At 35.0% G+C, this 24,484-nt stretch overlaps 1 protein-coding gene across 2 annotated transcripts in view; it reads left to right on the plus strand.

The window, feature by feature from the left end:
• FAM204A (family with sequence similarity 204 member A) overlaps positions 1-7,106 on the plus strand; it is a 39,886-nt gene extending 32,780 nt beyond the window's left edge. For both annotated transcript variants that reach the window (XM_001368001.4, XM_007478924.3), the window contains 2 exons: positions 5,735-5,841; positions 6,124-7,106. In XM_001368001.4, the coding sequence (XP_001368038.4) occupies positions 5,735-5,841; positions 6,124-6,175 (159 nt within the window). In that variant the 3' untranslated portion in view covers positions 6,176-7,106. The remainder of the gene's footprint in view (positions 1-5,734; positions 5,842-6,123) is intronic.
• The last annotated feature ends 17,378 nt before the right edge of the window (positions 7,107-24,484 follow it).

The raw sequence follows: 24,484 nt of genomic DNA on the forward strand, positions 1-24,484 counted from the left end.
CTTTCTTATAAGGGGACTGTGTAAAGCATCTAACAGCTTATGGTTAATTTTTTAATGCTTTTTTCCCCTATTCAATAGAAGTTGCTTGAATATAAAGGTCTATATCTAATAGTGACTTAAATAATACATCTATTCTCTCTCTGCTGTAGCACAGTAAAGTAGTATACATATAATTTGAAGTCTTCATAACCATAATTAATATAGATGCTATACAAACTATTACCCAGTGATTTCAATGTTGAGTACATGATTGAAAGTGTACTGTTTCCATTTCAAAACCACATAGAATTGGCATTTCTTAAATAACTTAATTAAGCAATTCATATATGTTTTGATATATTTTAAAGCATTCAAGCCATTGTAATGCATTTTGAAATAAAATTGGTTCATTTGAGTGATGTTTATTGTAAAGCTGTTGGCATAAAATACATGTATATATGATTCCATCATGAAATTAAGTTACATTCTAAGGATGACTTCCTTTATATTTATTTGACTGCATAAAAAGTTGGGACACCTGTCAGGTGTCCATAAATGACAAGGGCACTGTGATTATGATTCTTCTATTAACATCTCATGAATTTAGCCTAATACATATCTTATAAAATATGAACTGGCTGAAGTATATTTTGAGTTCTCTAGCTACATTTTATTTTGTATTATAAGCTGTCTCCTAATTGCATGAAAGTCCTCAACTATACGACATTCCAAATTAAACATATCAACATTCGTGCAAAGTTTTGAAAGTTGCAGAAAATATAATGTTGTAAGTCACTGGAAATGCTTTGCATTTTTGCTGTCTTGAACTTTATATATTATTTCAACTTCAGCTATTTTCTGCCTGTTTTCAGAAAGCATTTTATGATGCCATGCAGGAAACACTAGAAAGGGATAGCTGACAAAGAAAAAATTAAAAATTGGATAAAAAGTAAATGAATAATGTCATATTACTAAAAAGATGAGAGGCTAATTTGTGCCGACTTTTTGCTAATTTTGTTCAAGCCTCAAAATGAGGAGCTGTCACCCGTTCTGTGTAGCACTGATGACAGTGCCAATGATCCATGAAATAAGCTGCCGCTGGCTTTGTTCTGATAAGAATGAACAAATCTGCACAATGTTCGGCTCCCAGAATCTCATTTTCATACTTGCATGCAGGCTAAAAGAAATAAGCTGTTTGCAGGCTTGATTAATCAGACATTTGAGGGTTTTTTGTCTCTTTGATCTCTTTCGTCTCCTAGGTAACTTGCTTGACATTAATGTTGAGCTTGAGTAAAGACAATCAGGAATTGTAGACCAAACTGATATAAAAATTAAAGACCTTAACACTTTAAGTGCTCCAATAATGGTTCCGCTTTACTTCAGAAAACATCTGTTTTCATTTAATTAAAGAACAAAAGAGAATGGCATAAATATTTTTCATAGAAACCTATTATTCCATAAAAAGTTAAAGTATGATAATTGGTATTTTTAAATAAGTGCCTCAAAAGTATCCAAAAGCTATAGGGGAGTGGGGGAGGATGATGGTTGGGGGAGGAAGATTCATAAATCTGTTAGTTACAAGGTAGTAATTTTGAGATGAGTAAAATATTTTCTGAAATGGATAAGAAGTTTACAGCTATGCTAGATTAAGCTGTTCAAGTCAGATGCTTCAAATGATTATCAGCAAACTTTATAATGGCAAGACTTCACTACAAAGAAATTCATTTGATTTTTAAAGTTTGTCTTTTAAAAATCTATACTATGTTACAAGGATGAACCATTATATCTGTTTTACTACCCAATATGATTTACACACTCTAAACCTGTAAAATTGAAAGGAATTAAAAAAATGTCGCAGTGCGTTTGCTTGAGGTTATGCAGACGCTTTTACAAATCTTCCAAGTGGCTGTAAAGATGAATGCCTCAAGGGTCTAGCTAGGGCCCTGCTTTTCCAACCAGCTAAAGCCCTTATCTTAAATCCAAGCAAAGTACCATTAATCTTTTTGAAAGACCTTTTATGGCTTTTAATATATCCCAAATTAGAACATTTTACACCCTTGGTTCCTGAAATATGGTGATAAAAAGCCTTTAGAGCTTAATTTTCCTTACTGCGTGCTCTGACCAATTTGCAGTTCTTTGTGATAATGTTTAGACACCTTAATTAAAATGCAGCAAAATATTGGATGTTCTATATGGAAAATGCTGATACTTTAGCTACACAAAACATTTTTGCATATATTTTTATTCATATTTTCTTGTTTATTTTTGCCTTGTATTGCTATTGAGTTGTCTAATGACCCGAAACAGTTTTTAACATAGAAGCCATTGACCAAGCTTTTATGATTTTTTTGGTTATGGCATGAAAGTACAAGTGTTAGCCAGAAGTATAGAGGGAACTCTATATTTATTCATTTGTGATATTGTCATATTGTTTCTGTTCTCATATTCTGAAATTTTGAAGTTGGTCATCTTGTCTAATATAATGCTTTTCCCCTAGACTGTCTTCCACAGAGAATCTTAAATCTTTTAAATAATCAAACATTCCTTTCAATGTGCAGAGAAATAAGTGAAGGATATTCAATTTTAAGTATATAAAGGATACCTTGATTTTTCATTACCTTTTCCAGCAAAATAGGTGTCTCATTAAATTTGTGAAAACAAAGAAAATACTTTTTTAGTGTTTATTAGGTGCAGAATAAGTTTAAACTAACTTATGTAGAATGTAGACAGAGTTGACCTTTTAAAGGAACAGATCTGTTTGAATGCATTATCTGTGTACCCAGTCAATTTCTTGTATTTACACAGTTCTTAAAATTATGGAGCCCTCTCATGCCAATACTTGTTTAATGCATTATAATGTATTATTTTAAGCAAGTTTATACTGTCTTAAAGAATATATACTCTAAATCTTTGGGTGAAGTATCATCCTGAATTGGGTTTAATATAGCTGGGAAACTTAGAGCTTTTAAATTGTTAGTGTATTAAGACCATGTCAGGATCAAGTCACACTTAAATCAAATGACTACATGTCCAGACATAATCATATGTGCTCTACTTTTTCTATTTATGGTCCAAATAATGTAGATTGAGAAATTTCTGTCAATTAAAATGTTGGTATTGAGCTATATCTTAATTTATAATAATCTTAGAAAATGATTTCATTATGTTTTTAATGGCAAATGCTATTACTGGTCCAAATCATTTGGGTAATACAAAAATTATTAGCAAAGTGTGGTTGCATGATAGAAATTTTCTGAGTGTTTCTTCATAGGATATCATCTCTATCAATTATTTAGTTATATATAATTATTTAATACAGGGATCTTGGGAAAACAGTAGAATATACTGGTTTCATTAGAATTCAGTGGGATGAAATCCAAATTAAATAAAATTATAAAATAAAATTTAAATTTAAAAAATCTTGATTTTATGTGAACCTTATGCATGAAAGTGGGTTTTGCGCATCTTGAAAAACTCAGATGACAAACTACAATCATGTCATAGTAGCTAGGTTAGCAGGCATAAGTTCGGACTTATTTCTTCATGATTATGAGAGTTTTTCATTGGGGAATGAGCATTACTTTAGGTAGTAAATTTTCTTAATTCTTCTGAAGATTCCTTTCTCTTGACTGATGCACCAAAGACCTTTTAGTTATTTAGAATTTTAAGTATCTTCCTGTTGAAGTTATATGTTAGGGTTTGCCAAATACAGAACAAAGGACTTCTTGAAATATTTATAATTTTTCTCGCAAAAATCATTGAAGACTTTTATGAATATTATTTTGGGCTTTGGTTTTATTTTAGCTGAAACATAACAACTTAAAGTAGATCCTATGGTATTGATATAGCATTTTGAATACATTCAACTTGGCCTGCTTCTTCAGCTATCTCTTAAATCAGAATCATTTCTTTTTTTGGTGGACTTGCTGCTAGTTTTGACCAAATTTTGCTATTCTTATTTTGATTGTAATATTGTTCCCATTAACCTACGATTTTTATTGACAACTTAATATTGAAAATTTCTGTCTTTTAATGGATAGCCATTAACAGTTGATTTCCTGTTAGGAGTATCAATCTAAAGATAATGTGATAGAGCAGTACATTGAAAAGATTTTGGTCCATAGATAGCATTTGTATTCTAAAGAAGACAATTTTATTAGTAATTTATACCAGTAGTCCCCAAAGCATTGTGGGGCGTGGGCAGTAGAGGAAATGGAATTAATCAATCAAAGGGTGGAAAGAGAGATTGCATTTTTCCCTTCCCACTCTAGCCAATTCTCAGGCTTGTTTCCAGCACAATTAGACCAGGCCTTTCTTTCATTGTGGATCAGTCACACCTATTCTACTTCTTCTGAGTGGCTCTACCAGTTCTTAGTCTTTCCCCTTAAGAAACACTTCAGGATGGTTATAATCTAACTTCAACCTAGGCATCTCCAACATGTGTAATGAGCAACATTAGCTGTTGCTCAAGTGATACTCCTACTCCCACTTTCTTTCCTATCTACTTCTTCGCACCATACTCATACCCTGTCTTCCAGGTCACTAGTGCCAAGGAATGGGCACTCTGGGTCCCTGGGCTGTGAGTCAATTCTCTGCCCCACTTTTTGACTCAGGCAGAACAAATTGAGGTACAATAGGATAAGTAGAAATTAAGTTGAATTGCTAAAGATATTATGTTATCTTTTCCCCAAAATCCACATTGCTTCTGTTGAATCCACTACCATTCTCCTAGTCGTGTCCTTACTTAATACATCTATTCATTTGCAAAAACTTGTCATTTCTATCTCCAACTTACTTCCTATAGAGTCCCTTTTCCCTTCTCACACAGCCTTTACTCTAGCTCAGGTAATCATCTCTTGCTTGAACTGTGAAATAGTCTTTTAAATGGTCTTTCTATCTTGTCTCTCCTAATTCTTATTCATCTTTCCTAGGACTGCCAACATAGTTTTCCTAAAATGTAAATCTGATTATGTAACACTCCCCAATTAAGTCCAGGTGTTCCCTTTTGACTCTAATAGTAAATATTTAATTTTATCCTATTTATTTTGTGTGTATATGTTTATAATATATAATTATTAGCATATTACTATATAGACATGTACAATTTTTAAATATACATATATTGGGGGATGCTGTATTTTTTTCTTTTTGATAGGAGTGAACTATACTATCACTCAAGCATTTCCAACAGCTGGCACTATACTAGACTTCATGATATATACCTAGTAGGAGGTTCAAAATGCTTGCACCTGAGAAGCTTATGAAATTTGATTCAGAAAATAGATATATACATGAAGCAACCAGAAACTAATACAAAATGGGATATAATTAGGTGCAAGTAGTTCAGAGAAAGAGTAGAGATCTTTGTGAATTGAAATTAGAAAGCATTTCATGGAGAGGATTTAGGTTAATAACAAAGAGCAAAAAACATGAGCAAGGAAAAAAAATAAAGGAAAACCACTGTTGGATGTAGAACATGGTATGATGATTCCCCTGATACAGAGCAAGGGTCTGTATTGAGAAGTAAATATTTTACTCTCTCCGTTATACTTCATTTGATTATCATGGGAATAATTATTTAAGACCTAAATGTTATTGCAGTATATAAGGATTTTCAAAGCCATATGCATCCCTAAAATGTAGAAATTGTCATTTTTACTCTGAAGTTTTGGATAATTGAATTCTAGTTAGATTCAAATTAGCTTTTGTATTAGGCATAATTTGAATTAAATTTGTTTTCTTTGCCTTCTTTTAGCTTGGAGTAAAAATTGCCAAAGCTGTTGCTTGCCGTAATTTTGTAAAGGCTAAAAAAGATGCTGAAACTTCACAAGAGGCTCAAAAAAAGAAGAAACTTGCATGGGGGTAAGTTAAGTTATTTCAAGATTTGATCTGTAATTAGTATTATAGCCATGTAAATCACACAGATATTGACAGGGTGTGTTTTACTGTACTTACTATAATCTAATCTTTATCATTTTGAAAATATAGAACCTTTTCCTCATCTTGCATGATGTTTATTATAGTGGGTGACGTATTTAAAATAGTAAAACAAATCCGAAGTCATTTTATGAATTGTGAAAAATACTTCTTTTAAGTATTTAATTGCTTTAATAATGAATAGGTGATTTGTGCTTTTTGTTTTAGGTTTGAAGCAAAGAAGAGATGGGAAACCAAAAGCAACATGGGATATATGTAACTAGGCCTTCATGCTTGAAAAGTGAAAACTTGATATTTTACTGCTAACTTTTATACTAGTTAGGGAAAATAAACATTAGATTAGTAGAGCAGTTTTCTATATCTTTTCAACCTTTTTAAAAAATGTATTTTCTTGAAAAATATGGGAAAAAATATTTAAAGGAAGAAATGTAAGAAATATAATGTGTACATACCATCAGTACTTAAAGTATTAATGAAATCATTGATATGTATATACCTGCTATTGGTTTACATTGAAACCGTTTTTGTGCCATAGTAAACAGTATTTTTAAAATTGATTTTGCCAAAATAATTTTGTGAGCCTTTCCATGCATGGTTAGTCTGGTGCTCAGAACAAGCATATTCTGTCAGCAAGGTTTGCCTCAATTTATTGTCATAGCCTTGTAAGACACAGGATTGCTTGCACTGATAAGGCATCAGCTGCAACTTTACTGGAGAAATATATTTATATGTAGCATAAATTATTTGCTTTTCCATTATTTAATGAATGCTTCGCATTTGGGATCCTTATAGCATATATATTTGTGATCATAAATTATCCACATAGAAGGCTGGTTTTAAGTATGACTAAGAGAAAGTAACCTTACCAGCCAAGAAACATTCAGTTCTAATAAGAGTGATATTTTGTCTCAATATTCTTTTCTAGAAAGTTGGATTGGGTTTGGTTTTTCCCAGCACTGCCTGGTAAAAGTCTAAATTTAAAAAAAGTGAATAATTTTAAGTAGCTTTGAGGATAGAAAATGTCATAGAGTTTGCATTGGTTTAAATTCTGCCTAAGAAAAGACATAAACTATCCATATCTCATTGTCTCTTTTATTTCTGTGATTCTTTGAATTTTGATATTCTTAGATAGCTTATTAATCATGAAAGTGTTGGATATTGATATTAAAAATATAATCATTTTAACATTATTTAGAAAAAATGTTTTATATTCTTATATATGGTTTAGATTATTTCTATTCCTCTTTCCCTTCATTTCATAAATATACACTCACAGAGTTTATTTTGGAAAGTATATACCTTGGAATATAATCTTATTCTGTCATGACAATACATGAAAATATGCTAGCATTGCAGAATTCTAAAGTTAACTTCAAAAAATCCTTTAGAGAGCACATAAACCATCCCACAGATGAGCATTTATATTCTTCACATCAAATTCTCCAAAGGAAAAAAAGATCATATAACTGTATTGGTCTCAGCTCTGAGGTTGTAAAGAGCTTATCACCATTGTCATCAGCTAATATTATCTTCAGAAGTCGAGTAATCCTAATTCCTTTGAATGATTTCTAGTTATCTAATCTAAATCATCTCAAGGTTATACATATTTCATCCTAGGAAAAAAACAAACTCAGATTCTTTATGTGCATATAAATATGAATTAAAAACCAAGCATACATGAAATACCCAAGTAGATGATATGTAAGTATGTCTTTAAGAAAGCCTAAAATATAAAAATCTGGATTTTTAGCAGATAAATATTAACATATTGTATCTCAAAAGGTTTTTGGAAGAATAGACTATGTGAGCCGAAGATTTTTGTGATTATAGAAAACTAAGACTCAAAGACATGTTATGAGTTGGCCAAAGCCAAAGTTTGTCAGTAGTAGAATCAGGATTAGAACTGAGGTCCTTATTAACTGTCAATTCAATGTTCTTTGGAGTCACAATAGTTTCTAATCAATGAGTTTATTTAGATAGAGTTACATAACTTTTTGCAAACAATTGTATAGTGAAATATGCCTCTACTATCAAAAACATTAAATAGGCTCACATGTTTGGGGGAAATGGGATAATCCATTGCTTTTTAAAAAATAATCTCTTGCCTTCTATTTTAGAATCAATAGTAAGTATTGGTTCCAAGGAAGAAGAGTGGTAAGGGCTAAGAGGCTTGCCCAGGGTCACACAGCTGAGAAGGATCCATTGTTATTTGAGATCATAGAAGTCATTGTCTCACTTCCATTTAAGGAATGATCATTCATTGAGGAAATGGAACTTCAGGAGGTCTAGTTATGATTCCTCTTATATGAAGAAGAATCTGAACTGAATATCTTATTGTTTTTCATTTTCAGTTTTTCTCTTTACACGTGCCATATCTTTGAGGCTACAATTATATGACATTTATAGAATCCTTCATATTTAAAGTCATTCTAAATGTCTAATAGAGAAGATAAGACACATTGTAATGCTAACCATTGTATAGAACTATTCTGTAAAGAAATACCTAAAATTTTGTTCAGAAGAAATTTTCCATAGTAGCAGGTATTATATTTCTCTGATTTATCATATACACTGTTTAAAAATACAATATTCTGGGGGGGAAATGAAAGATTACACTGTTTGGTATAATTATGACATAATGGAAAAAGGACTATCCTAATCAGAGTAGTAGTTTGAAGACTTGTTTTTAGTTCATTTTCACCCCTAACAGTGTCACTTGGAGCAAATCATTTCATCTTTATAAGCTTTAGGTTTTGTTTTGTTTTTTTAAATAGGGATATTGCCATCTGCTGCTGTTTCACTAAATTGTTGTAAAACAATAATGAGAAAGCACTTTGAAATCCATTAAGCTGGTACTGATGAAAAAGTTAGAGAATACATTATCCTACCTATTCCTTCCCTTAGGCCAGTTTCTTTTAGGCATTGTCTAACTCAAGGTTAAAAATCCTTTCTGACCCACAAGTTCAGCTCTAGTGACCATCATAGCAAGATTTGGAGTAATAATAAAACATTTAACTACTCAAAATTCCAGCTGCCTAAAATTCCTTATATTACCTCTTGGGACCTTAGGGAGCCCTGTGTTTTAAGGTACTTGTTAAAGGGTTCTAAGAGACTAGGGCCTGGGAGCAGTTCAAAGCTCCAAGGTGCTGCCAGAGCCCTGCCCCTGGCAGCCCAGAGCAGGGACAGGATGGGGAATCCTTTTGAATGATAGTATTTGAGCTGGAAGGAGTGCTCAAGGTAGTGGCCATCAGTGGAGAATCTCTAATCTACTGGGCACTGTCTGAGCTCAGCAAGCTTGCCTTAAACTGTCTGTGCATATGGATCATCCCACGTAAGATATTTTTAGTTTTTCCTTCCAGGACAGACCAGCCCTCTTCCTGTATGGGACACCTCTCCCAGGCCCTGAGGCCATCTCATTCTTGCCTCTCCATTCTCTGTAATATAAATTAAAAATTTTACTTGGTCATTTTTAAAAACAAGAAAATGATTGGTAGAGCATCCATACTATACAGATATGACTATTAACATTCTTCATGGTGTTCTCGGTAAGAAGGATACATTCTAGAGAAGTAATAATACTACCTGAAGCTTCTACATATATATTTACTGCCCCAAGAATGCTGAAGTTAAATTAGTAATGTAAACGTCAGTTTTTGTTAACTGAGATTAATATGTTTCAAGCCACAGGTATGGCATTAATGTAGCTGATTTATTGTTTAAGCACTCCAGGCTAAAACAACTTACCAAAGAACAATAATTTCAAGCTTTACAGCATTGATTCTGAGAACTAGAGTTTGCAGTACATTTTTGTTTGGCAGCCCTGGGGATGTTTCTGATTTTCAGTAGAACATTCTATTTCTTTCACCAAGAGGATAGTTTGAATATGGTAATCTAAGGCCAGTTATAATTAGTTCTGATGACAGACTTAAATACCACTGCCAAGGTTGTAAATCAGTAGCTAAACAGGTTTCTACAACTGATCATAAATCTCTAACTCCATATTTTAAATGCTGCTATTTTTGAGACAGACAGATATGAATGGGAAGGACAGGAACAGGAATAAAATGTTATTTAACTTTGGACATTGGCTTAGAACATTCAAATATCAAACCTTCAGATAAATACATACTAACAAATTTGATTTCTTCAATGTCATTTGCTTAAGTTTTTCCTTCATTTCTAGTGTATCATTTGATACTGTATTTTGTGTGGTAAAACTTTGTGCCACTTATAAATACTAAGAAAGTTTCATGTTAGAAGTTTAAAGTGAATATACAAATTGCATATTTTTGTTTACAAAACTTATATATCTGCTATGTCTTTTAATACTCATTAAAAAAAAAAAAACCTGTGGCAAGGCAGTACAAATGTTACTTCTTTGTTTTCATGTGACATGAAGAAACTGGTTTGGAGAAGTTCAGTGACTTATAGCAAGATCAGCAGATCATATAAAAAGTAAGAGGCAGATCTGAGATTTGAATTCTAGAATGTATAATTCTCATTCTAACACTATTTTTGTTTGTTTTTTAAAATTATACCTCACTGTCTCCAAGTGATGAAAAGCTTCAAAATTTCATAGCCTGCCTACAGAAAAATGGCATGAAATTTCTATGATACAGATCCGACAGCCCTACAATTCTTGCTATGTCAAGCTGGTGTTACAAATGATGTGATATTTTTATTGTGGAATTTATTTTCCTTTTTTTAAATGATAAATTGAAGGTTGTGGAAACAGGTGATATTTGGGACAAGTCATATACAGGGAAAAAATTTATGATACCTTCATTGTCAAAGGTTCTGGAACCAACTAAAATGCTTCAAGTTTTCCATGTTGGCATAAGTCACCTTTATTTTTAGTATCTGGCAGAACAACAAATGCTTTGCATGTCAATTTAGTATTTTTTTCAAGCCAACTGTTTATTTGCTGGCTTAAAATTTACACTCTACTAAAGTCTTAGCCATGACTTTCATGAAACAAATAGTAATATTTGGACAAAATATGTACTCATAAATCTTTTCCAAAACCGAATGTCGATTAAACCAGTGCTGGGTATTTATGGCATCAGTGCCTTCTAATATGATAATAGATCTGAAAGTGCTTTTATAAAAAACAATGTGCTCCATAAATGTAGCACAAAATTATTTTGAACTTTAATGTTATGCCATCAATACCAATATGAAGAGCATACTATTTCCAGGGTACTATTGTGTGAATCCATCCCTTGTGTTTTTTTTTTCCAGAAACCAGAAATTTGTTTTAAAGAATTTTTTTAACTTGAAAGAATTTTTCCCTACCTAAATGATTTCTTAATTGAAAAATCTAATGATTTTGTCTTGTGTTCTGTCTTCATAATTCTTAAACCTCAGTTTAACATTTGATACTGCTGACCATCATCATGTTCTCCAAGATACCGTCTCTTCTCTGGGTTTTTCTTTTTTCTTTTTCTTTTTCTTTTTTAATTTTAAACATTATTTTATTTGGTCATTTCCAAACATTATTCACTGGAAACAAAGATCATTTTCTTTTCCTCCCCGCCCCCCCCTCCCACCACCTTTCCCTCTCCCATAGCCAAGGCACGATTCCACTGGTTATCACATGTGTTCTTGACTCGAACCCGTTTCCCTGTTGTTAGTATTTGCATTAGAGTGTTCATTTAGAGTCTCTCCTCAGTCATATCCCCTCAACCCCTGTAGTCGAGCAGTTGCTTTTCATCGGTGTTTTTACTCCCACAGTTTATCCTCTGCTTGGGGATAGTATTTTTTAGATCCCTGCAGATTGTTCAGGATCACTGCATTGCCACTAATGGAGAAGTCCATCACCTTCGATTGTACCACAATGTATCAGTCTCTGTGTACAATGTTCTCCTGGTTCTGCTCCTTTCGCTCTGCATCACTTCCTGGAGGTTGTTCCAGTCCCCATGGAATTCTTCCACTTTATTATTCCTTTTAGCACAATAGTATTCCATCACCAACATATACCACAATTTGTTCAGCCCTTCCCCAATTGATGGGCATCCCCTCGTTTTCCAATTTTTGGCCACCACAAAGAGTGCAGCTGTGAATATTCTTGTACAAGTCTTTTTCCTTATTATCTCTTTGGGGTACAAACCCAGCAGTGCTATAGCTGGATCAAAGGGCAGACAGTCTTTTATCACCCTTTGGGCATAGTTCCAAATTGCCCCATAATGGCTGGATCAATTCACAACTCCACCAGCAATGAATTAATGTCCCCACTTTGCCTCATCCCCCTCCAGCATTCATTACTTTCCATAGCTGTCATGTTATCCAATCTGCTAGGTGTGAGGTGATACCTCAGAGTTGTTTTGATTTGCATCTCTCTGATTATAAGAGATGTAGAGCACTTTTTCATGTGCTTATTAATAGTTTTGATTTCTTTGGCTGGGAACTGCCTGTTCATGTCCCTGGCCCATTTATCAATTGGAGAATGGCTTGAATTTTTTGTACAATTGATTTAGTTCTTTGTAAATTTGAGTAATTAAACCTTTGTCAGAGGTTTTTATGAAGATTGTTTCCCAATTTGTTGCTACCCTTCTGATTTTGGTTACATTGGTTTTATTTGTACAAAAACTTTTTAATTTGATGTAATCCAGATTATTTATTTTGCATTTTGTAACTCTAATTCTTGCTTGGTTTTGAAGTCTTTCCCTTCCCAAAGGTCTGACATGTATACTATTCTGTGTTCGCCTAATTTTCTTATAGTTTCCTTCTTTATGTTCAAGTCATTCACCCATTTTGAATTTATCTTGGTGTAGGGTGTGAGGTGTTGATCTAAACCTAATATTTCCCACATTGTACTCCAATTTTCCCAGCAGTTTTTATGAAATAGTGGATTTTTGTCCCAAAAGCTGGGGTCTTTGGGTTTCTCTGGGTTTTTCTAGCAATATTCCCTCCTAGTTCTTCTTGATCACTTCTTTCCAGTTATTCTCTTTTTCTGTCATTTAGGCCTTGCTTTCTCTGTGTATAGGCTTACCTCAGGTCACTGTCCTAGGCCCCCTTCTTTTTCTTCAGTCTCTGAACTCATTAGCTCCCATGGGTTCAATTATATGGATGAATCCCAAATCTCTCTATCCAATCCTCCTCTCTCTCTTGAGCTCTAGTCCCATATTACCAACTACCTATTAGACATTTCCAACCAAATGCCCCCTAGGCATCTTAAACCTAACATCTAAAGCAGAACTCATTATCTTCTCTTCCCCCCTCCCCCCACTTCCCCTCCCATAAATTCTAACTTCTCTACTTGCAGGAATAAATACAGATAGAACCATCCTTCTTGTCTCCCAGGTTCACAATGTCAGAATCATTCTTAACTCTTTTTTTCTCACTCCTTCATAAATCTTGTCTTGCCTCCACAGTATCTTTCATATCAGTTTATTTTTCTTTGCACACTGGTACTACCCATCCTAGTTCAGGCCCTCATCACCTCTTGACTAGACTAATATAATAGCCTCTTACTTGGTCTCCCTTCTTCTCTTTCCACTCTAGTCCATTCTTCATATAACTTCCAAATTGATATTCTTAAGTGGGAACATTTGAGTTTCCTACTCAAAATCTTGTTTCCTCTAGTTTAAGTTCAAACTCTGCTTACTCTTTACAATCTAATTCTAGCCTCTATTTCCAGGCTTACTGCACAATTGCCCATCATGTATGCTATGATCTAACCAAACAAGCCTTCTTGCTATTCTTCAAATATGACATATCATTTCCTGCCTACATGCCTTTTCATAGGATCTTCCTCCTGCCTGGAATGCATTCCCCCTTTTCTCTTCCACCACATATATTTAGCTTCTGTCAGGACTCGGCTCAAGTATTGCCTTCTGTATGAGGCTTTCTCTGCTTCCTCCCAGGGAGTAGTGTCCTTGCCCCTGGGAATTACACTTTGTATTGATTCTTGTATATATTTTGAATTTGTGTTGTCTACATGGAATATAAACTCTTCAAGGGCAGATCCTTGGCATGTAGGAGGCATTTTATAAATGCTTGTTGGATGAACCTTTACAGACATGCATTAGAGGAAATAATTCCTCTGATTCAACTTAATATTTTTACATTAAAATCTTTTTTTTTTAAACCCTTACCTTCCGTCTTGGAGTCAATACTGTGTATTGGCTCCAAGGCAGAAGAGTGGTAAGGGCTAGGCAATGGGGGTCAAGTGACTTGCCCAGGGTCACACAGCTGGGAAGTGGCTGAGGCCAGATTTGAACCTAGGACCTCCCGTTTCTAGGGCTAGCTCTCAATCCACTGAGCTACCCAGCTGCCCCCTATTTTTACATTAAAATCTTAAGTGCAAGAGACAAGAAAGCACAGCAGCAACATGAATGCATAGAATTTACTACTTGTTCATCCTTTCAGTGTTATTACAATTGGTCATGCTGTTGGATATGCCTATAAAAAGTCAAGAAATAGATTGACAATCATGATATTTTTACTGATATTTGTAAGGTTTGAGGAACAGGGGTAATATTTCAAATATCTCAGCATAGTCCCCAGCACATAGTAGACACTATATAAATTTTAGCTATTATCATTATTATGTTCATATTGTGGGACCACAACATAGAAAAGGGTGAAAGATGTTTGACTAGAATAGTGTTCTTTTACCTTTTTCTATTCTATGGACTGCAAGCAAACAAGTGTTGCAAGATTGAATATTCATCCTTCCCCTCCCAAGATCATTGGCCTACTCTTACTGAATTGTCATAGTGGGGTCTTCTCTATCACAAGAATGGAGTGGGGTCATCTTTCCCCAACTCTTAATTTGCAAAGGTTTGTCTGTCCAGTTAATACTTGTTCATTGAACTTGAAAAATAGTTTCAGCCAAACTATAATTACTGATGGCTGTTTAGTCATTCATCTCTAGATTCTGGCATTTTCTCAAGTAGTTTGATATTACTTAAATTCTAGAGTGTGTGTTGTTTCTAAAACAAATAGCTTGATTGTCAGCACAAAGTCATAACTGACTCACTTAGCAACTTGGATTGTATTGGAAGATGCTTTAGAAAAATTAAAATTAAAGTATTTTGCCTCTCCAATGAATTTGCTTTCACAACTATACTACTTGATTTTCACAACCACCTAGGGAACTGGGTAGGAAGTAGATAAAGTAATATCTCCATTTTTTAAAAAAGGAAAACTTTAAAGCACCAAGAAAATCACTAAATTATGAGATTTTTAAGAGCTACTTTCTTCATATCAAACTATGGTTTAGAAAAAGTACATGATTTTTGTTTAACTTCTAAAAAATACTAGTTTCTAAATTCTAGAAATTCCTCTGGACTTATTTATTACATCAAAGAGACTGTGTGTGTGTAAGTGTGTGTGCCAGTTTATGGATTTTCTAAAAAAAAAAAAATCTAACCCGCTTTATATAGGTAATATATTTTTTTTAACCCTTAGGTTTAGAATCTTAGAATCAATACCGTTATTGGTTCCAAGGCTGAAGAGTGATAAGGACTAAGCAATGGGGGTTAAGTGACTTGCCCAGGATCACACAGTTAGGAATTGTCTGAGGTCAGATTTGAACCTGGGACCTTCCATCTCTAGGCCTGGCCCTCAATCCACTAAACCACCCAGCTGCCCCTGTAGATAACATTTCTATTCCAGTTAAACTTATTCCATGTTATCTTCTACTTATTCCATAAATAGGCCTTCAAAGTTCACCTCTGTGTTTTTTCTTATCCTGTCCCCTTAATTGGAATAACTCCCTTCCCCCCTCAGTCCTTATTGAATTTTGCTCATTCTTTTTTTTCCAAGTTTTTGAGATTTTTATTTAATTAATTAATTTGGAATATTTTTCCATAGTTACAAGATTCATGTTCTTTCCCTCCCCTTACCCCATCCCCTCCTTTAGCCAATAGGCAATTCCACTGTGTTTTACATGTGTCATTGATCAAGACCTCTTTCCATATTATTGATATTTGCACTAGGATGATTGTTTAGAGTCTATGTCCCCAATCATATCCCCTTGCTCTTCTTTTTAAAAATTTATTTGTTTGTTATATTAAAATAGCCAGTTAACTCTTTCCCTTCCCCATTACTGAAGGAATCATTTGATAAAAAGATATGTGTATATAAAAATTACATCTTAATTCTATTTATCAGTTCTTTTTCTGGAGGTAAACATACATGTCTTCAAATAATATTTCTGCTGCTAGACATAATACGCTCTGGATTCTGCTTTTTTCACTTCATGATTTCATGTAGGTCTTTCCATGTTTTTCCAAAATTAACCTGCTTGTCATTTTTTATAGAATAGTGGTATTCTATCACAATCATATGCCACAACTTGTTTAGCGATTCCCCAATTGATGGACATCTCTTCAGTTCCATTTCTTTGCAAAGAGAGCCACTATAAACATTTTAGGAAATATAGATTTTTTCTCCCTGATCACCATAGAAAATACTAATAGCGGCATTGCTGGGTCAAAAGGTATACACAATTTTATTCCAGATTTCTCTCCAAAATGATTGAATCAATTCACAGTTCCACCAAGAATGTACTAGTGTCCCCATTTTTCCACATCCCCTTCAATATTTGTCATTTTGCCATTTTATCATTTTATCCAATCTCACAAGTATAAGATGATATCTCAGCATTATATATTTTTGATAATTATCTGCTTTATAATGTAATTCAAAATGGTGATTCCAATTCTATTCATTCTTTAAAGAATAACAAGTCTTACCTGCTACCAAGAACCCTTTCCTGGCTTCCTTTATTCAATATAATCTTTCCCTCTCTTGAGGTGCTTATTGTTTGGTGGCATGTATTTGCTATACATTTCTGGCTTAGTACCCTATACACAGATATTTAATAAATGTTGATTAAATCTTGGCCTCCAACTAGAATTTTAGGACTGTGACTTGGAGTTCTTTGTGCAACACCTACTGTAGGATTGGGCACATAGTAGACACTTAGTATATACTCAGTGATCTTTTGATAAGGGATAATAGCAATGAAAGAGCTGATATTGAACTATTGAAAATAAAAAGCCATTTTAGAGAATTTACAGTGGTGTGTTCTATTATCCTAAACAACTCTAAGAATCCTAGTTCTAAGTACACTGAATCTATATCCCATCTGCGAGATACTGGGCAAGTCATTCTCATCTCTAAGGGGAAAGAATTGGACCAGATGGCCTCTGAATTTCTTTGAACACTAAACTTTGATCCTACGGTCCTAGTAATAATCTGTGCTTATATGGCACTTTTGGAAAGTTCTAAGTTTATATACCTATTGTTTTATTTTTTTTGTCTGTATGAGAGAGTGAAGTTTTGACCTTTCTAGTTGAAAGTGAGATTCTCCCCTTAAATAATTACCCTTTTTACTCATTTTATGCACTTTTAGCATATTCTATTATATATTTTCTTTATCTATGCATAGATTTTATCTTTCTATAACACCATCAGCTATGATAACTGGAACATTCTCTTGTTTATCCATATTTTGCATCATTTTTAGGGCTTACCATATGGTTAATTATGCATAGTTGCTGCTGAGTTAATGGTTTTTGTTGAAAGTATATTATGTAGGACAACTAGGTGTCTCAGTGGCTTGAGAGCCAAGCCATGAGACAGGAAGTAATGAGTTCAAATGTGGCCTCAGATATTTCCTAGCTGCGTGACCTGGATAAGTCACTTAACTGTATCGCCTACCCTTTACCACTCTTCTGCCTTGGAACTAATACACACTTGATTCTAAGGCAGAAGGTAAGAAGTTGCTTTTTTTGTTTGTTTGTTTGTTTTTTAAGTATATTTATGACTGAGAAACACTGTCACACTGTATCATAGTTATGCTGCACACCTAACTTTCATTATATTACAGACGTGTAAACTGAGGTGTTGGGAGGTTTTAAGTGATCCGTCTTAACCTGTACAGCTAATAATGTCAATCAACATAAAGTAGAACCCAAGTTTTCTATTTATCCCATTGTTCTTTCTATCCCAGAGACCATGTTGCCTCCTCAAATGCCTCCTTAAATGGAGAAAAATCATTGCAACTATTGCATAGCTTTCATCATATAAAGATAAAGAGTTGTAATATGGACTATAAATACTGAATCTAATTCCATTAATATAGGTATAAATTACTGCAAACAGACCAGTTGTAATCGTGTATATGATTCAGTAAATCACTATTTTCTAAAAAGAAAAGAGAGGTTCTGTGTCAAAGAACTCAATTGGAATCCTAGTCTGGCACTTATTTCCTTTCCAGCCTCTCTACAAAAAGAGAAAAATTCAAAGTGTGCTGACATAAAAGTTCTTTTCCCCAAGGCAGAGGGCTTAATTGAAGTCCTCAGATGTTTTAGTGTACCGTGGAAGGCATTTTTATGAAATTCATACATTACCAGAAGTGGATCCAACAATCCTTGAGGTGAAAAACCTTGTAAATCATGCAGGAGTGATCTGACTAACGCAGGGACCAATGCCCTGGTTACCTTAGAGATTTCTCTTTCTCCTTCTGCACCTTCCTATGAATTAAAATGTACCATGCTAGCCATGGCTAACTGTGAATGGTAAAAGCATTTTAAAAAAAAAACAAATTTCATCACTGGTTACTAAAAGAAAATGGGTGCCATTCTTTTTTTTTTTAATGTATCAGTGCTACCACATTTTATCTGGACATTTTTTAAAGTCTAGATTACTTGTTTACATTCAAATTCTCTAGCTAGATATTTCTTTTGTATTCACATTTTGTTGATTTTGGGAAAGCTGAATTTTAAGTGCACTTGCATGTGGATCATTAAAAAAGATATGGCTACGTTGTCTTTTGGCAAAGTACAAACTGACTGATGCAGAGCCTGATACATTTGCTTATGTAAAAATATTTCCTCTTCCCCCCTCAGCTGGAAATGATTTTTTTCTCATCTGATCTAATAACGCTTTATACTTATGCATATATTATAATTTATGTTATTAAATTCAACAAACAGCTATTAAGAGCTAACTCTATGCAAGACACTATTAGGTGCTGAAGATAAGGATGAAATAAGATTCATTTTATACTTGAAGAGGTTTTGATCTAAAAGGTAGCTTAAATCCATGTATGCAGTGTTCAGAATATGATGATCATCATGATCAGTGGCTTGCATGTAATGCATAATGCTTTACAAAGGTCTCACGCGTTATGTCATTTTATCCTCAGAACACTGAAATGTCACCCAAGCATTATTTGTTTCCATTTTATAAGGAAACAACACTTAGGAGTTCAAGTGACTTGGATCAGAGATCATCTAGTCCAGGCTTCTCATGTTATAGGTGAAGAAACCCAGAATGCTTTTGTGAATTGCCTGGTATAATGGATTTAATCCATTTGAGAACTTAGAACTTGAGAGTGCTTTGTGGATGTAGCTCATCCCCTTATCCTTCTGAGGATAAAGTTATGGTGGCTGGTGTTGAGTGTGAGTTAAACCTGAATGTTATATCAGAAGTTTCAACAGAAACCTTTATGCCCTCTACTCCTTTCTCTTTGGAGGATAAGCCATAGAAGCTGATGCCACTGCCATAGCACTTCTGATCAGTAATCATAGGTCCCTAGAAATTGAGGTGTCTTTCCTGTGATTTTTGTGAAGGCAGTGTGGAATACGGCTCCTTAGCCCCTGTGGATGCTTTTTTGTAGTCTCCTCCCTCCCTCCCTCTCAGGGAACTTTTCTTTTTTTTCTTCTCCTTTGAGATATGCCTTCCTAGGCATCTCAGACTTTTATTCTGATTGAAGGTGAAGAGGTGGGACCATGGTGTGCCAGAAAGGACTGAAGAACCTCCTTCTAGGCTAGCTGCTCATCTTGAGTCATGAAATATTTCTTTCTTTGTAAAGACTGCTACTCCTGAGAGAAGCCAAATTTCGAAAACCTGGCTGAAAGAATGCTAGACTGGGAGTCAATAGACGTAGGTCATAAGCCTTGACACTAAGACTTGTGGGCTTTAGTTAACTTTCTTGTAAAAGGACGGAATTCACCCAAGAGATCTCAAAGTTCCCTTCTAGCTTCAAAGATGAGACTATGATAGTGGAGCTCCATTTTATTACCTCAACTTAGACTTGTTTTAGTAAGAGCTGAATAAACCTTCCTGAATCACCTTGGACAAGTCCCTTCCCCTTACTAGGATCCCAGTTTTCTCAAGTGTAAAATGAAAGAGTTGAACTGAATAAGCCCTAAAGTCCTTTCTGGTTTTATCATGACCCTTTTAAGCCCTCTTTCTATCACCACCCACAAAGTATCTCTTTGTTTGCTGTATGGGTTACTATTCTACCCTTACTCCCAAGCTTCTTGGATTCCAGGTGTGAAGAAATAGCTAATCTCAGCACCTAGTTATCAGGAGTAGTTAAAATAGGAAAATACCAGACATATTGCTTTCTAGGAGCTTGGGTGGAGAGGCATCCTAGCAAAAATTGCTGGAGCTTTCCCTTCTCCCATGGGGTGGTGTCCTTTCTCAGCTCCACCGAAGCATCTTTCATGATATATGACTATTTCATACAACCATTGGGTACCCAGTGTTTTAACAGGAGATTTTGATTTTCAGCAAAGGGCAGTATCTATCAGAAAATGGAGGGGGGGAAGCTGCCAGCTTTCTTTTCAATCCAGATAAATCCCTTGCCAACTGGGAACTTAAAATATTAAATGTACTTTCACTAAAACAGCCTTATTTTACTATAAGGAAAGATGTGGGGGAAAGGCATTCCTCTAGCTATGGAGTGCTTAAGAGACAAGGTTTTTTGAGTTTAGAAAAGAGGCTAGAACAAAAAGCAGGTTTCCAAAACAGACAAGTGTCCAATACAGTGCTTTGCTTTCAGTTATTGAAGGTTCAAGTTGGAAAACGGCATCTGCGAAGTATTTAAAATATTCAAATAACACATCAGAAGGCAGGAGAGACAGAAAAGTTCTTAATTTCTGAGGTGATAATACAGAAGTTTTCCTTTTGAATAAGTAGAGAGGGGGGTGGTTTGTTAGAGTCTAAAAAGACAGTGACTTAGGCCTAGAAGGAACTGTCATTCACACTTGAGCTGTCCAGGGAATCTATAGAAGATTATAACCACCATTTTGGCTTTTCCAGAGTGAAGCAGCAAAATATGTCTGATGGTTGCTAGGCAACCATTAGTCCATTGCTCCCTTTTCTATTAAACATCTGTCTTGTTTTAATTTAAATTTTCTAAATGGGGAAAAATAATGCAACAGAGGGTTTCTAATGTGAACTTATGACAAAAATGGACCTGAGATGCCCAATCAGCAGTGGCTGTAAAATGGTTATTGCCCCCCTTTTGTTAAAAGTATAAGATGGTGGTGTTTGACCAGAACACTTTCCAAAAAGTGGGGAGGGGAAGGAAGACATTGTAAGTGACTTCAGATGGTCAAAGGGTTATAGAAGAGAGATTGGATGTGGCCCTAGAGTTCAGAACTAGGAGCAGCAAAGTGGAAGTTTCAGAAAGGCAGATTTCAGTTTTATGTAAACAAAACCTTTTAAACAATTAAAACTCTCCAAAATGGGCTATCTGTGGAGGTAGTGAATTCCTCATTAGCAAAAGTCTTTAAATAGAAGCCAGATGACCACTTGTCAGGGATCTTGTTGAGGGTGTTCCTGCTCAAATACAGAGTCCACTTGATGACCTCTGAGGTTCCTTGTGACTGAGATTTTATGACTGAAAAACATTCCATATCATTGTGCTTCATATCTGCCAATGCCAAATATAATCACACTGAAAACATAATGATGGCGCCCTGCAGGTCATCATCATGAAGGCCGAGAATCTTAAGCTTCAAAGGGAAAATGGTAATTAATGTGATCCTGTTTGAATGATCTTCCCAGTTCACTGGCATGCCAGGCTCCAGGAGAGATCTTGTCCTTCACCTCCAAACAATACCCAATGCTTAACAAATCTCTTTATCAGCAAAGGATGGTTGTCAGGGATTGCAAATGAAGCTTTGGCAACAAAAATCTTTTGTAGATAACTAGAATCACATTATTCACAGTAGGAGAGCACAGGAACATGGAAATGATGCTTGAGAAACAAATTGATGTGAGGTATAGTTTCTGTGCAATAAGATAAAAACCATCTGGTGGCCAAAGCAAAACTTTCTTCATTCGAAAGGTTGGCTCAGTTAGTGTTTGGAGTGCAAACCTGAGGTCTTTGGGAAAAGGAATATTGAAGCACCCCCAAAAAGGTAGAGAACAAATGAGGTTTGGAAAGTTTTAGAGCAGCTAAGCCATCACTAAATATAAACAGCTTGATGTAGTGGTAGAGCCTTGCACAAGGAATCAGGAAAACCCAGTTCTCATCCCTCAGATACTAGTTGTTATCCTCAGCAAATAAGTTGATCTTTTTAGCCTCAGTTCATCTCTAAAATGGGAGCGCTACTACTGGGTCTGTATTCCAAAGAGATAATAAAGGAGAAAGGACCCTTGTGTATAAAAATACTTATAGCAGTTCTTTTTATGGTGGCAAAGAATTGGAAACTCAGGGGCTGCCCATCAGTTGGGGAATGGCTGAATAAATTGTGGAACATGTTGGTGATGGAATACTATTGTGCTATAAGAAATGATGAGCAAGATGAGTTCAGAAAAAGCTGGAAAGATCTACAGGAACAGAGGGAAATAAGCTGAACCAGAGAACATAATATACAATAACAGCAATATTTTGAAAACTTGGTTACTCTCAGCAGTGCAGTGATCTGGGACAATCCTGAAAGACTTATGATGGGTAATGATATCTACCTCCAGAGAAAGAACTGTTAGAGTCAGATGGATGTGGATCAAAGCATACTATCTTTCACATCAGTGTATTTATGGTTTTATTTTGGGGGTTTGGTTATATGTGAATTTTACAACAGTGACCAATATGGAAATAGGTTTTGCATGATGGTAAAAAATAAAATTTTTAAAAATACATGCTGGGGAAAATTTTTTTAAATAAAAATAACAAAATACCTTACAAGGCTAGATCAAATAAGATAATTCAAATGCTTCATATGCCTTAAAGTGCTATAAAATGTGAATTATGATTATAGATTACATTTAAAATTCAAACCTGCATTTTCTTTGATAGTGCAGATGGGCCTTACAGAATAAGGGCTAGTGACTAAGGGGAGGTCAAGATAAGGCTTCCAGGATTAGAGCCTTTCATAGGCTATAGAAAACATAAGTGATCACTGCTGCTTCGGGGACTTAGAAAGTTGTAAGAAGACCAGGAACAGGCCCTGCTAATGACTTCATCTAGATATAATCAACCCCAAAATTTCCCCCCCAATATCAATGCAAATCAGATAAGGCCATTCAGCTGCCAAAATGTACCCCTTTAGGCTATTTGTGACTTTTTTTCCCACTCCAATGCTCCCCTTGAACCAAATTTTATTTTATGTAAAAATAAATTTTGGCCCTCTCTCCTTGTTCCATTAAGATGGCTCTCCCAGTAGAATAGCTAAAACTCTAGAAATACTCAGGACACTGAAGGTGGGCAGGAAGGCGCAGTGGGAATAACCTAGTGTAGACACTCTACCTTTAGCCTTAACATTCCTGGAACCTTCCTGTCTACCTCCTTTAAGAGCCCTCAGAAACACTGACCTTTAGCTGCCCTGCTTGAATGGGTGGGATTCAAGGGCTGAGGTAGGGAGGAGGTGTCTAGGAGTATGTAAGAGTTCCCATGTCATCCTGGCATGCTGCTGTCATTGTCCAGTGGGGCTGTCCTGAAAGTCCTCCAGCACCATTCAGTTAATGCAGGCAACACAAGCATATTTACACCAAACTAAAGATTCATCTCTGGTTGGGGACCATCATGCCATACAGTTCAGATCTATTAACCAAAATAACCATGATGATAATAGCTATATTATATTACATAATATATAATAATAGCATATAGCCTTTTGTTAGCATCTCATTTGATCCTCACAATTGGGAGACAGGGAAGGGAAGGGTGAGTGCTATCATACCCATTTTACTGATGAAAAAGATGGAAATAAAAGCTAAATGGTTTACTCCCAATAGCTAATAAGTGAGACAAAATTCAAATCCAGTTCTTCCTCCTAAACATTCTCTTAGTCCTCAGCAGGACCTCCAATTTCTCAGTGTCACTCTTATTCCAGATCTAATTTTCTTTCTTTCACAGACTTAATTCTAGAGTTAATAGGTTCAACAACTGGTTCAAAAAGAAAAGGGATTGTTCTTTCCCTTGTTCTCTCGTCTTCGTAGCCTGCGAATCCCCACATCTGGGTCACCCCACCTACCTTTATTCCCAAGCCATCAAACAACACTAGAGGAAGTAACAAGTGCTGTTTTGGACCCATTTACAATCTAACTTCAGCTAGGCTCTCATTATTAATGTTTGTTTGATTGACTATTTTGCAATGACCTCCATAGTTGTTCCCCTCTCCCAGCAGATGATCTTGCTTCCTATTTGGTTGAGAAGATAAATATCTATAAAGAGCTTTCTTCTCTCCTCTTAGAACTTCTTGACATCTTTATCCTAGGATGTAATTTTCAGCCTCTTTCTACTGGTTCCCTCCCATGTTAAAGTCAATCCTATATCAGAGGATGGAGCACAGGGCTTCAAATCAAGAAGACT

The sequence above is a fragment of the Monodelphis domestica genome, chromosome 1, assembly GCF_027887165.1.
Source record: "Monodelphis domestica isolate mMonDom1 chromosome 1, mMonDom1.pri, whole genome shotgun sequence".
Lineage (NCBI taxonomy): Eukaryota > Metazoa > Chordata > Mammalia > Didelphimorphia > Didelphidae > Monodelphis > Monodelphis domestica.